The 15,547-nt window shown below is 42.7% G+C and overlaps 1 protein-coding gene across 2 annotated transcripts in view; it reads right to left on the bottom strand.

Moving 5' to 3' along the window:
• Positions 1-15,547, bottom strand: part of SCAPER (S-phase cyclin A associated protein in the ER) — a 422,169-nt gene that overhangs the window by 130,655 nt on the left and 275,967 nt on the right. For both annotated transcript variants that reach the window (XM_082252843.1, XM_082252842.1), the window contains exons 20-21: positions 10,393-10,508; positions 5,919-6,042 (exon numbers count right to left, since the gene is read on the bottom strand). In XM_082252843.1, coding sequence (XP_082108969.1) covers positions 5,919-6,042; positions 10,393-10,508 — 240 coding nt within the window. The remainder of the gene's footprint in view (positions 1-5,918; positions 6,043-10,392; positions 10,509-15,547) is intronic.

The raw sequence follows: 15,547 nt of genomic DNA, 5'->3' as shown, positions 1-15,547 counted from the left end.
TTATGTGTGCAATATGCTCTGCCCTAGTTTTTTTGCTGTTGATATATTTAATGAATTTCTTTGGTTTTTTTTTTACTATCCTCCGCTATTTGTCTCTCAAAGTTGATTTTAGCCATCTTGATTTCTTGTTTACTTTTCTTATTTGCCTCCTTGTATTGCTCGAAAGTTGATACTGTGCCCTCTGATTTATACTTCTTGAAGGCCAATTTTTTTCCCCTAATAAGTTTTTTGACGCTACGGTTTAACCAGCCAGGTTTGGCTTTGTCTCTTCTAAATTTATTTCCCATAGGAATGCACTGCAAGATGCCTTTGCCCAATATGTTCCTAAAGCATTCCCATTTTTCCTCTGTGGTCAGGGATCCCAGGGTTTGGTCCCAGTTTACCCTTTCCATCAATGAGTACAATTTTGGAAAGTTTGCCCTTCTGAAGTTTAGGGTTCTTATGTTCCCCACTTGCCTTGTTATATTGTTATTTATACTAAATGTGATCATCCTGTGATCGCTAGAGCCCAGGTTGTCCTGGACTCCTACCTGCAAGATTAGGTCTGGGTCATTAGTGATCAATAGATCCAGGACTGCATTTTCTCTAGTCGGAGAATCCACCAACTGTGACATGTAATTATCCAGTAAGGTTTCCATGAATAGGCATGCCTTCTGTGAGTGTGTAGTCCCCTCGTCCCAGTCAATGTCGGGATAATTGAAGTCCCCCAATATGATTTGCCACTTTACTCATTAGTGCTAAGAATTCCAGCTCTACCTCCTCCCCTTGGTTAGGTGGCCTATAGCAAACCCCCACAATTACTTTCCCCTTTTCTCCTTCCCTATGGAGTTCAACCCACACAGATTCTAAATCCATGCTCATCCCATCCGTAATGTCACTCCTTTCTATCACCTTTATATTGTTCTTGACATAGAGACATACCCCTCCCCCTCTTTTTCCTACCCTGTCCTTCCGGTACACCGAATACCCTTGGATATTGGCCAGCCAGTCATGTGAGGGGTCGAACCAAGTCTCTGTTATTCCCACAAGGTCTATGTCCTCCTCATGTACCAATATTTCCAACTCATCCATTTTATTAGCTAGGCTCCTGGCATTAGCATATACCCCTCTTAGTTTTACGGAAGTTAAGCGCAATTGGCGGTTATGTTTATTCCTGTTTGGTCTGAGATTTTCCCGCACAGACCTGCCAATTGACATTGTGGACCTACTGTCGCTGCTGACCCTACAGCTGCCTTCAGTCCTCTGCTCCCTCCTGACTGACTCTACTTCTGAGCCCATACAGATCATAAGAATCTCCAATACCTTCAGACCAACAAGACTCTTTCCCACCGGCAGGTACGTTGGTCATTATTCTTCCTAAGATTCAACTTCCTAGTGACCTACATGCCTGCAGACAAAAACAAAAAAGCGGATGCGCTATCACGGCTAACCGAAGATAACTGCGCCGAAATCCCTTCACTTCCTATAATACCCCATGACCGTATTATTGGTGTTGTTCGTTCCTTGAAGGAAGAGATTCTGCACAGTATAGGACTGGATTCACCACCACCACAACTAAGTGCTGATGCAGAAGGCTTCCTCTACTTTAACGACAAACTCTACATACCTCCTGGTATGCGTACCAAGATCTTGGAATTATCACATGACGTACCCATGGCAGGACATATGGGTATGACTAAGACATTCAATTTGCTCACCAGGCAATTTTGGTGGCCTGATATGAAGACGTCTGTACAAAAATTTGTTTCCTCATGTGACATCTGTGCAAGGTCCAAAATTGACACTACAAAACCATCTGGTCTACTTTGCAGTCTACCAATACCCAAAGTTCCATGGGAAGTTGTGTCCTTAGACTTTATAGTAGAATTACCACCTTCCAAAGGATTTACTACCATTCTAGTGTCAGTGGACCATCTGACAAAGATGGCACATTTCATTTCTATTCGCAGACTACCTTCATCTAAGGAAACAGCGGAATTACTAGTGAAACATGTGTTCAAGCTACATGGAATTCCAAAGACTCTTTTATCTGACCGAGGTTCACAGTTCATCTCCAAGTTTTGGCAAGCTCTATGTCATATACTACGAATTGAGGGAAAACTTACTTCTCCCTACCACCCTCAGACCAATGGACAAACTGAAAGAGTCAACCAGTGCATTGAACAATATTTGCGTTGCTACACCTCATACCTACAGGATGATTGGGTGGACCTCCTCCCACTGGCAGAATTTGCTTACAATAACGCAACCCACAGTACTACTAAGCAAAGTCCATTCTACCTAAACTATGGGTTTCATCCCACACTTCTTCCACCACGCATCCTGCCATCAATTAACCCAGTAGCCTCTGACTATCTTACCCAAATAAAAGACTCTCTGGGTTTACTTAACACCACCATCTCACATGCTCATAGCCAACAAAAAAGGTAGTACGACCTCCGTAGAAGACCTTCTCCTCAATATGCTATTGGGGATCTCGTTTGGCTATCTACAAAAAACTTAAGGTTAAAGATCCCCAGTAAGAAGCTTGGGCCTTTGTTTCTAGGACCTTTCCCAATTGAGAAGCTCATTGGGAGAGCTGCAGTTCAACTCACCTTACCGGCAGATCTTAAAATACACCCCATCTTTCACGTGTCGCTACTGAAACCACATGTTCCCAACCAAGGAATAAGACCTACCATCTCGCCTCCACCTCCAGTACAAGTTGAGGGCGGAGAAGAATTTGAGATTAAGGAGATTTTGGATTCTCGTATCCACAGAGGGAAACTCCAATATCTCATAAGATGGAAAAACTATGGACCCCAAGACGACACCTGGTTGGATACTTCTGACGTTCACGCTCCCAGGCTTATACGAAGGTTCCACTCCAAATACCCGGAGAGACCAGTGCTATAGGCCTTCCGGAGCCGGCCTTAAGGGGGGGGGTACTGTAAGATTCTGGTACCTTCGGTACCCTTCCAGCCCATTTCTTCTGCATTGCGTCCCACCTTTTCAGCTAGGTGGAACGCATATACCTGCCTATCTCTTTAAGCCGGAATGACGTCATCACTAGGCGCCGCTCTGAGCGGCTATTTCAATCGCCGGCTTTCACTCACAAGGGGTTCGTGCAAGCCACCTGTATGCAGCTATACCTGACGCTACTTGATCTTGTATCTCACTTTCTGATCTTGTATCTCGCTACCTGATCCTACCGCTTGTTATACAGCCTTGTCTGACGCTGCCGAAGCCTCCAGCTATTTCCCCAGTATCTGGATAGACCGGAGTCTCTCTACTTGATCCTGTATCTCGCTACTGATCCTGTATCTCGCTACCTGATCCTTATCTCATTACCGGACCCCTCATCTCTCTAAACCAACTAGTGATAAGTACCCCACAGGGGATTCCTTCCTATCAACTTACACTATCTACTCTTGCATACTAAAGACTGTTGCTATCTATGCATTACTATTTCTATCATCTGCACTGTTACATAGATTGCTAGCTCTTGAGTCTACTACCATCTATATCCTTGCACTGAGTTAGCAATTCCTGTACACTTCATCTGCTGTCCCCTACCACCTGTTATTTGTACATGATTGCTAACCTATCTGCATACTATCTATCACCATCTGCTAACACTCCTGAACATTACTATTGAGTGCCTATCATTGCTATCACTACTCACGCCTGTCCTTTCAGCACATCACCTCTATACTATCGTATACAACCTATCACTCCAGGAACATCTTATCTGAGTGTCTGTATATTTGCATGCTGAGGCAGGCTGGGCCACAATGATGAGTCTGGAGAGTTGGATATGGTGATTCAACACATCTCTACACGACTACTGAGTGGAAATTCTGCAGCTGCAAATCCAGTTCACTAAACAAACGCCGGAGCGTTACATGGACATGAGACGATTTGCAGCCTGGAATTTCTGGAGTTTGCCCAGAGGAAGGAGAAAGGCCGATTTCAGATTCAGACAAAGATAGTCCAGCTTTGTGGCTGAAACCAGAGCAGACTTCTGAAAATTCAGAATGCAGCCAAACTCGGTCCGAGTTTGTATGGTGATTTCAAGGGTTTTCCTCCAGAGCAGTAGGAGACTCTGCTCGCAGATGGAGGTCGTCCAAATAGCCCAGTACTGTGATCCCCTGTTGGTGTAACAAGGTTAACACTGGGGCTAACACTTTTGTGAAGACCCAAGGAGCAGAGGGGAGACCGAAGGGTAACGCCACAAACTGATTATGTTCCTCTCCCACGTCAAAGCGGAGGAAGCGCTGGTGACCGGAACATATTGGAATGTGAAGGTAAGCATTCCTAATAATAATAATCTATTGCTACATGAGTGCATAGGAGGCAGGATTATGTGCCTGTTGACCTCATCCGCACACACCATTAACAAGAGTGTAAAAAAATAAAAAAACAATAAGTAAAATAAATAATAAAAAAAAAAAAAGTACACCCCAATTAACTACCAGGTCCCAGCAAACACTGATGTTCCTGATATGTGTACAGCCTCAGTCATGTAAGTGTGTGTGTAAGTGTAGGATGACAGGGTGGTCATCACATCCATGTTTTCCCTCCTTGTTGGGCACTAAGCAAGGGTCACTTGAGAGGCCTACCCCGAAGTGGGTTCTTTGATCTAAACCAGGAGTTGAATGGGGTTATCAAGCCTTGCTCAATAATAATAATAATAAAAGTAATACTTTGCCTGAAGGCATGATAACCAATGCCCGGGACCAGGCGGGAGCCACGGTCATATGAAGAGTCAAACATTCAGGCGGCCCCTCAACTCAGATGAGCAACATGTGTGCAGTATCCAAAATACAGAGTTCCTCCTTAAGCTGCTTCAGCCTATGTCCACTTGTACTGATGTATGTGTTGCACTTGGTGGGATAAGCAGAGTCTCTGTCCACTCCACCAGTCAGCGTACCTCTGTTACCTTACTCTCAGTAACAGAATGGGGTCCTGCCGAGCACATAGTGTGGACCTCATGAGTGCTTTCACTTAACTCCTCTCTGCATGTACATGGTGGCCAGGCCATAGGTCTCCATAACGTTAGTTCACTCCCAGGACTGGCAGAGATGGACAGCTATGGAGGCAGAACCATCCTCCTACCTGGAGGACTTGTCACCTTACCAGGTACCACACCAACGACTGGTTGCTGTTCCTCCTTGTGATTACTCATGGCAACTACCTCTTCCTTATTGTCTTGTTGAATGAACCTTTGTCTTAGTAATGTTACACATGCTCCATATTGTGGTTATGGACCCAAGTTATTTAGTAATACGCCAAGCCCTCGTATGCATCCCTTGAGAAACTTCAGACCAGGATCTGAGCAGTTGAATCAACTTTTAATGTAAACTTGGCACAATATGTATAACATACAATAACATCTTTCATCTAACTAAACCTAACTTTCCCAGGTTACCTGCACAGGTGAAGTCTCTTTGGGAAAAGTCCATTCTTGGCAACGCTCACACAGAGAAGTCCATGTTCTTGGGGTCTTCTGACGAATCGGCGTTCCAGAGCGGACCATAGGTCCCAGCAAGTCTCTAGTTGCAGGTGTTCCCCGAAGCCCCCCCCCTGCTTTACCAGTCAACTACATTATGAAAAAATCATAAAAATGTCATATCCTTGTAGTCATATTTTGTATTACATTTTGGGGTATAAATCTGGGCCTGTGTCACTTATGTAAAACTTGAGTTGAGAAACATTACTGTAAAATGTTTTGTTTTCAAACATTGCCTTTTTTTTTAACAATTGAAACCCAAGATGTGACATATATTTTTCCAACTTTATTACCAAATTAAAACCCTATCTGTCCAAAATATATGTATAATACGCTGGAATAGACAAACATGCAAACTGCTGTTTAGTGTGAAATTTAGGAAATGAAAATAAATTTTGCTCCATTTGGAAGGGTTCTGTTTACCTACCGTCAACTGTTGTATGAGGAGCTCCAGCAGGAACGTGATCTTACTGCTCATAAGGACATAGGTGCAATTCTCGGGACATTTACTGCATGTTAATGTATAGAGATTTACAGCATTGCACAGGGACCTACAGACATAAAAATATTAATTACATACATGTATCATAACCGCTCTGCTGCATTAAGATAAAAACAAACAAATAACAAATAAATCTCATTTGAAATCATTGGGAACCAAAATATTTCTATCATTAGCCCTTAGTAAGATGATGCTGGGCATCCATAATTTTATTCTGACTCCCAAGTTCTACTTATTACCAGAAAATACACACAACGATCACATGCATGCGTTTAATCAACATATTTTAATGTTGTTCAAAAAAAGCTATCTTATGCTCTGTGAATTGTAGTAATAATCTGTCAATAAAACGTGAAAGAGTTGAAAAAGAAACCCTTTACCCATCACCATCAGACAAAAATTACGTTTTTTTAAAGACACCTAAATAATCTGAAACATTTCTGTTTTTATGTCCCTGTGTTATAGGAAAAAGGAAAACAAAAATAATACAAAAAAGAATAAAACTAGAAATGATTCTTGAACAGGTAAGGGCACTGAAAGAAACCCTAATGAAAAGCACAAAGTACGGTAAATCGTTTTCTTCTTTTCTACACTGCCCTTTATGAGCTTATAGAATTTTCCTGTTAATATTTATATTGAGGTAACAACTCACATTAGGAAAACGTAGCGACATGGCAAATTAAAAAAGGATTGTCTATATTAAAGGCAATCTACAGTTTTTAAACTTAATTTCTATATTTTGTACATGATGCAGCCTCAGTTGCAGGCATTACTTCCTGTTTCAATGCGAACGCCATCTTTTACACCATGTAACATGAGTATTAAAGGTGTAACATGCAACATGGTGCCAAGTGGACCCCCTCCCTAACCCCAGAATGCCCCTACCCGATGCAGTATATGGGGGTTCTTCTCCCCCGCAGCAGGTGTCACTTTTGAAAGTGGTGCGGCTGTGCAGGACTCTGCCCACACAGCCGTGTCACTCATTCACCTACATTTGTAAATTAAAGAACTACAAGTTCCGTCTGTCACTGCAGCAGATAAACCTGTAGTTTTCAATGGAATAGGAGTATAATAATCATCGCACTTCTACTCCATTGACACTTCATCCAGCTCTCCAACTATAGGCTCGTATCTCAGTACAGATAACGAGCTGGAGGAAGAGCCTGCAGGAGCCTGGTACTGCACTCATTATCAACTCATCTTTGCAATTTTATATTGAGGAACATAATTCTGAAATTGTTCGACAATTTTTCGATGCACCCTCTCACAGATTGGTGAACCTCTGCCCATCTTTACTTCTGAGACAGGATGCTCTTTTTGTACACAATCATGTTACTGACCTGTTGCCAATTAACCTAATTAGTTGCAAAATGTTCTTCCTTGATAGTACCACCTATTTTGGCAGCTTTTTGTTGCCCTGTCCCAACATTTTTGAGATGTGTTGCTGTCATTAATTTCAAAATTACTTTTTTTTTCTTTAATAGTACATTTTCTCTGTTTAAACATTTGATATGTTTTCTATTTTCGATTGTGAGTTTTGTACTTACTGTAAAATCCATTTCTCTGAGTTAATTGATGGACACAGTGCTCCGCATTCAGAACCATAGGGTTATATCGCCCCCTACAGGAGTAGAACACTAGGCAGAAAAAAGACTTGGCTACGCCCACCGGCAGTCCTAGCTGGTATACAGTATGTCACAAAAGTGTATACAACCCTCACATTTTTGTAAATATTCTTTTATATCTTTTCATGTGAGTGTACAGCTTGCATAACAGTGTCAATTTGCTGTCCCCTCAAAATAACTCAACACACAGACATTCATGTCTAAACCCCTTGCAACAAAATTGAGTACACCCCTAAGTGAAAATGTCCAAATAGAACTCAATTAGCCATTTTCCCTCCCCGGTGTCATGTGACTCCTTAGTGTTCCAAGGTCTCAGGTGTGAATGGTGTTATTGCTCTCTCTCTCATACTAGTCACTGGAAGTTCAACATGGCAACTGATGGCAAACAACTCTCTGAGGATCTGAAAAAAAGAATTGTTGCTCTACCAAAGATGGCCTAGGCTATAAGAAGATTGCCAAGACCCTGAAACTGAGCTGCAGCACAGTGGCCGAAACCATACAGCGGATTAACAGGACAGGTTCCACTTAGAACAGGCCTCGCCATGGTCAACCAAAGAAGTTGAGTGCACATGCTCAGCGTCATATCCAGAGGTTGTCTTTGGGAAAAAGACGTATGAGTGCTGCCAGCATTGCTGCAGAGGTTGAAGTGTTGGGGGGTCAGCCTGTCAGTACCATATGCCGCACACTGCATCAAACTTGTCTGCGTGGCTGTCATCCCTGAAGGAAGCCTCCTTGCTGAAGAGAAGCAGACTAAGGACATGGATTACTGGTACCATGTCCTATGGTCTGATGAGACCAAGATAAACTTTTTTGGTTCAGATGGTGTCAAGCGTGTGTGGTAGGAACCAGGCGAGGAGTACAAAGAAAAGTCTGTCTTACCTACAGTCAAGCATGGTGGTGGGAGTGTCATGGTCTGGGGCTGTATGAGTGCTGCCGGCACTGGGGAGCCACGGCTCATTGAGGGAACCATGAAAGCATTTACTGTGACATACTGAAACAGGGCATGATCCTTTCCCTTCGGAGACTGGGCCGCAGGGCAGTATTCCAACATGATAACGACCCCAAACACACCTCCAAGACGACCACTGCCTTGCTAAAGAAGCTGAGGGTAAAGGTGATGGACTGGCCAAGCATGTCTCCAGACCAAAACCCTATTGAGCATCTGTGGGGCATCCTCAAAAGGAAGGTGGAGGAGTGGAAGAGGACTCCAGTGGCAACCTGTGAAGCTCTGGTGAACTCCATGCCCAAGAGGGTTAAGGCAGTGCTGGAAAATAATGGTGGCCACACAGAATATTGACACTTTGGGCCCAATTTGGACATTTTAACTTAGGGGTGTACTCACTTTTGTTGCCAGCGGTTTAGACATTAATGGCTGTGTGTTGAGTTATTGTGAGGGGACAGCAGATTTACACTGATATACAAGCTGTACACTCACTACTTTACATTGGAGCAAAGTGTCATTTCTACAGTGTTGTCACATGAACAGATATACTGTAATAAAATATTTACAAACATGTGAGGGGTGTACTCACTTTTATATATATATATATATATATATATATATATATATATATATATATATATATATAAAACTTATAAGATTATTTGAAATATAGACAGATTTTTACTTTGATTTGGCACTTTTTGTAAGAGATACCTGAAGATGAATTTACTGTTTATGCGTATATGCATGTTATTATTTAATATTTATATTATTTCTAAATTAATGTTTCTATTTTATATGATTGTTTGTAAATAAAAAATATTAATTATTATTAAATGATTACAACATGTAATAAGTAAATAACAGAAAATTATTATATTATTAATGTATGTTTTATGATTAATGTATAATATATTATCAGTGACAATCTTGTTATATTAATTGTTATGGGTTAGTTTCACTAGCTGTGATTTTATGTTTATATTTATAATGTTAATACCCACTCCTAATCAGAATTCTTGAAGGCAAAAGACCTAAAGCATGGTACACATAGTCCAAATGTTAGACGACATCGGCCGATTCAATAAAAAATGACCAACATTCAGCCCGTGTGTGTGGCAGCTGGTCCGACCGAAGCCTGTCGGATGGGCCCGCTGGAAAACCAGGAGCAGATCAGCTCCCGATCAGCGCTCTCAGCTACCAGAGTGTTTTGGTGGAGGACCATCCCCCCCCCCCCCCCCGTAAGAACACAATAGCTCAGCGTGGGAGATTGCTGTGCTAACGTCGAATCATTAGTTCCGCTGGGTTGAATGGGAAAAACTCATAGTGTAAACTAGACTGGTCCCCCACAAAAGTGTCAAAAATGTCAGTTAGGTGTCTGATCTGTCCGCTGCAATCCCGCTAAAAATCGCTGATTGCTGCCATTACTTGCAAAAAATAAATAAAAATGACATAAATCTTTCCCCTAGTTTGTAGACGTAAAAAAAACTTTTGCACAAACCAATATACACATATTGGGATTTTTTTTTAACAAAAATATGTAGCAGAATACATATTGGTCTAAAATGATGAAAAAAATAGATTTTTACATTTTTTTTATTGGGAATGTTATATAGCAGAAAGTAAAAAATATTGTTTTTTTCCCCAGAAAAGCTCGCTCTTTTTTGTTTACAGTGCAAAACATAGAAATGGCACAGGTGTTTAAATACCACCAAAGGAAAGCTCTATTTGTTGGAAAAAAATGAATTATAAAATGAATATATAATTATGTTAATAAATATAGCTTTATGCCTAACCAAGTTTTCTCATAGTGAAAGCATTGAATACATACTTGAAAGGGATGCGGGAAGATGTGCTGGGGTTACACACAGGTGTCGCAGTTTGCAGAATCTGTTCCACCACCGTCAGCCCGCCAGCAACCCGGAAAGAAATCTGATCAGAAGCATTCTTTAAAAAAAGAAAAAAAAAATGAGTTTAGTCATAACTAAAAATAAGGTCGTTAAAGAAATTAGAATGAAAGGCGACATACACTATAATGTCAAAAGTATTGGGACACCAGCCTTTACACACATGAACTTTAATGCCATCCCAGTCTTAGTCCATAAAGTTCAATATTGAGTTGGCTCACCTTTTGCAGCTATAACAGCTTCAACTCTTCTGGAAAGGCTGTCCACAAGGTTTAGGAGTGTGTCTATTGGAATGTCTGACCATTCTTCCAGAAGCGCATTTGTGAGGTCAGGTACTCAGGGCCGCTGATAGGGGGGGACCACCGGTCCTTCTGTAGGGGGCCCTGGCCCTGTCACTTATCAGGGGGGCCCGGCCGGCAGCTTCAGACTTCATGTAGAATGTGACTGTGTACAGTCAGTTAGTGTACATAATATACTGTTCCCTGCCAGAGTCCTGGGTATTCATATTCCCTGCTGGGCTGAGGGGGGGCCTCATCTGTTCCCCTCTAGAGCAGGGAGATCGCTGCAGCCTCTGGGGACTATTTTTTTCATTTCGGGCGTCCCCACGGACTTGCACACACTTTCTTGTAATGTGGAAGTCCCGGCTCTGTAAGTCCCCGCTGCTGGCCTGCACACTGCCTGACTTCTTTAGCCAGTAAGTGCTGAGGGAATCAGGCAGAAGAGTGCTGGCAGGCTAGGGGCAGCTAGTTGGAGCCTGGAACTGGAAACGATCCGTGCAGGGCAGGCACACAGATGAGTCCTTGTGTGATCTCCACTCAGCAGCTTGTCCAGCAGTGCAGACACAGAGGGATCTGGCATAAGTCACACAGGAAAGGTACAGTCTCATGACATGACACAGCACACACCTTTCCCCATGCCCTGGTTTATTGCCTATTTTAATATATATATATTATATATATTTATATAGCAGGGAGCAGCCAAATATGGTCATCATTATCATCATGATGACAGTCACACTCACACAGTACAGGTGCTTTGAGCCACAGAGCCTGTACTGTGTGATTATCATGATGATAATGAAGATCATCATTGAAGAAAGAACAGTGAAATGCATAGATTTTTTTTTTTTTTTTTAAAGGGTATGTTTATTAAACTTTTGTAGACATTGCAGCAACAACAAACACTCAGGCTCGGTTCACACTTGTGCGATGCGGGAAGGCTGCAAATATGCAGCCTGTTCCCGCATCGCATCCGCACAAGAGGCAGTTCACACTGCCATATGCGATACGCAGGGGGTGTCAATTAAATGTTAACGACACCCCCAGTTTGATCGCATATCGCAGTGCGTTCTGACAGTACGCACAGAATCGGATCGCACAAGTGTGAACCACTGTGTGACCCAATCCTGATGCGGCTGAAAAAAAGGGTCCTGTGCGAGTTTGGTGTGGATACAGTGCGAATTCAGCCATACAAAGTGTATGGCTGAACTCGCATCCGCACAGGAGATCGCATGTAATGAAGGAGCAGTGCGCTCCAAATTACATGCGATCTCCGCAGCCGCAATAATGTGAACCGGGACTTAGTAAGTGGTAAAACAAAGCTTGCAAAACAGGGCAGTGCACCGAGGCGCAGCTCAGACAAATACAAACAAAAGAAAGAAAGAAGAGAGATCCATTTATCCATGACAACAATGCTTAATGAAAGACCAAAATGGTCCAGCCGGCCATATATGGTTCGAATCCCAGCAGGTTCAGCAGGAACCAGCCGAGATTCAAACCATCTATGGACAGGCAGATTGTACCCAAGTTGATCCACTTGATAGACTTGCATACAACCAGCCTGTCAGATTTCACATGCAATTATTGCTAGCAGCTAGCAAGTAATCATTGTGTTCTCCTAAAGGGGACCAGGTGGCAGAATCATTGTTTTCTCCTGACTATGGTTGCAGGAAATAAAATCGCATTATCTATGGCCTGCGTTAGGCCCCTATCACATTGGATGGACTCCGCTTTGTTCAGCGGAGGATCTCTCTACTGATCAGAGCAGAGTGGGCAGATGACAGGTCCATGTCCACTCAGTTTATGCAGAGCAGACATGGACAGAGCCCACTCTACTCTATGGGCAGTGGGGTGTAAATGGACTCCATTGTCTATTTACACCCGACCACCTAGATGGAGCAGGACAGACCCCCTTAGGGTTTTTTTATCGGACCAGATCAGAGGTAGGCAAGTTTAAACAGACACAAGTAGGTTTACATCCGCTGCTCCATAGAGGTAAATTGAGGGTCTGATTGGGTCCACCCAGGGCTGCCAATAAAGGGGGTACCATTGGGCCTCCTGTAGAGTTACTTATCAGGGGGGCCTGACCGTCAGCTTCCGACTTTGTTTCGAAGATAACTATCCCTGGAAGACAAAGCTGCATTTTTTAAGGCAGGTGGGCGGGGTCATGGGTGGGGTAAGGGGCGGGCTTTTGGGGGCCCCATCAGATAGACTGTACGGGGCCCCGTGATTTCTAACAGCTGCCCTGCAGGTACTCATGTTGGATGAGAAGGCCTGGCTCGCAGTCTCTACTCTAATTCATCCCAAAGGTGTTCTATTGGGTTTAGATCATGACTCTGTGCAGGTCAGTCAAGTTCCTCCACCCCAAACTCGCTCATCCATGTCTTTATGGAACCTTGCTTTGTGCACTGGTGTGCAGTCATGTTGGAACAGGAGGTGGCCATCCCCAAACTGTTCCCACAAAGTTGGGAGCATGAAATTTTCCAAAATGTCTAGTTATGCTGACGCCTTAAGAGTTCCCTTCACTGGAACTAAGTGGCCAAGCCCAACCCCTGAAAAACAACTCCACACCATAATCCCCCCTCCACTAAATGATTTGGACCAGTGCACTAAGCAAGGTCCATAAAGACATGGATGAGCGAGTTTGGGGTGGAGGAACTTGACTGGCCTGCACAGAGTCCTGATCTCAACTGATAGAACACCTTAGGCATGAATTAGAGTGGAGACTGCGAGTCAGGCCTTCTTGTCACAAACACTAGTGCCTGACCTCACAAATACGCTTCTGGAAGAATGTTTAAACATTCCCATAGAAATTCTCCTAAATCTTGTGGACAGCCTTCCCAGAAGAGTTGAAGCTGTTATAGCTGCAAAGGGAGGGCCAACTCAATATTGAATCCTATGGACTAAGACTGGGATGCCATGAAAGTTCACGTGCTCATAGTTACATAGTTACATAGTAGGTGAGGTTGAATAAAGACAATAGTCCATCCAGTTCAACCTGTGTAGGTGTGTGTGGCTGTAATCATCTCACATAGCCCTGAATGTTCTGATCCTTGAGATGTATGTCTAAGAGTCTTTTGAAAGCCACCATACTTCCCGCAGAAACCACCTCTTGTGGTAGAGAATTCCACAATCTTGTAGCCCCCCACGTTGCCTGAGGTTAAAACGCTTCTCCTCTAATCGCATTGTATGCCCTCGAGTCCTCATGCAATCCCTTCGAATGAACACCTTTTTTTCATGTGCGTGTAAAGGCAGGTGTCTCGATACTTTTGACAATATAGTGTATGTTGAGGTTCATAAATAAACAGGCAAACCTATTGTTTACTGTGAACTAGTATTTTAACCGCTTGCTGACCAGCCACCGTAGTATTACGGGGGCAGGTCGGCTCTGTCCCGTGAAACGATGTAGTTATATGTTGCTTCGCGGGACCGCTAGCCACAGGGGGAGCCAATTAGCAGGTCTGGTGGCCGCGATTGCTGCCGGGACCCGCGATCATTCCCCGTGCAGACAGAACGGCGGTCAGCCGTTGTTAACACGACAGACCCCATATTCTGTCAGTAATATAAACAGGGATCCTGTGTTCCTCTTATTTAGGAACATAGGTCTCTGTGTTAATGCAGCAAGCCCTTTCCCTCCACAGTTAGAAAGCACCCCCCAGGGACACACTGAATCCTTTGATCGCCCCTGGTGTTAACCCCTTCCCTGCCAGTGCCATTAGTACAGTAATAGTGCATATTTTTAGCACTGATTACTGTAGTAATATCACTTGTCCCCCCAAAAGCGTAAAAAATGTGGGTTATGTGTCTGATCTGTCCGCCGCAATGTCGCAGTCCCGCTAAAAATCGCAGATCGCCGCCATTACTAGTAAAAAAATAAAAATGACATAAATCTTTCCCCTAGTTTGTAGACGCGCTAACTTTTGCTTAAACCAATCAATATACACTTAATAGGATCTTTATTACCTACATTATGTAGCAGAATACAAATAGGCCTAAAATGATGAGAAAGTTTGATTTTTAATTTTTTTTTATTGGGAATGTTTTATAGCAGAAAGTAAAAAATATTGTTTTTTTTTTTTTTTTCAGAACTGTCGCTATTTTTTTGTTTATAGCGCAAAAAGTCTCTATATGTGGGGAAAAAAGAATATCAATTTTATTTAGGTACAGCGTTGCACGACCGCTCAATTGTCAGTTAAATTAACGCAGTGCCGTATCGCAAAAAATGGCCTGGTCATTAAGGGGGGTAAATCCTAACGGTCGAGAAGTGGTTAAAACTGAACTCCAGGCACAACATTTTTATATAAACATAATCCTCAATAGTCACAAAGGATATACTGTACATATACTGTACATTGTGTGCACCAAATGCCTTTGCAAACCCTAATATTACCTTGTAAAATGAACAGTGACATCATCAGTGCGCAGTACATAGCTTAGTACCAAGACTCAAACAAGAATACACATGTCTCTTACAATTACACTATGTTTGCTTATCCCGGAGATTAGCTTTAAGCATAAAAACAAGTTTTTAGGGTCACAATGATAATGATGTTTTTGGTGGAGGGTCAGAGGTTACTTAAAACTGACAGTCACTGTTTCCTCCAGTGCCTTGTTACACTCGGTCTTGAAACTTCTGTGTGTTAAAGTTTGCATATTTTTTATATAAAGGAAAGCTATAGAAGAGGCAAATAAATCCCTTTTCAAAGTTTGCAACATGATATTTAAAGATGAAATACATCAGTTTTCCTGCATTCCTGCATAATCACAACCATAAAAAGTACTCCTTAAAGCTGAACTCCAG

The sequence above is a fragment of the Pelophylax lessonae genome (assembly GCF_965119305.1).
Source record: "Pelophylax lessonae genome assembly, chromosome: 4".
Lineage (NCBI taxonomy): Eukaryota > Metazoa > Chordata > Amphibia > Anura > Ranidae > Pelophylax > Pelophylax lessonae.
This window is presented reverse-complemented; position numbering and strand designations above follow the sequence as displayed.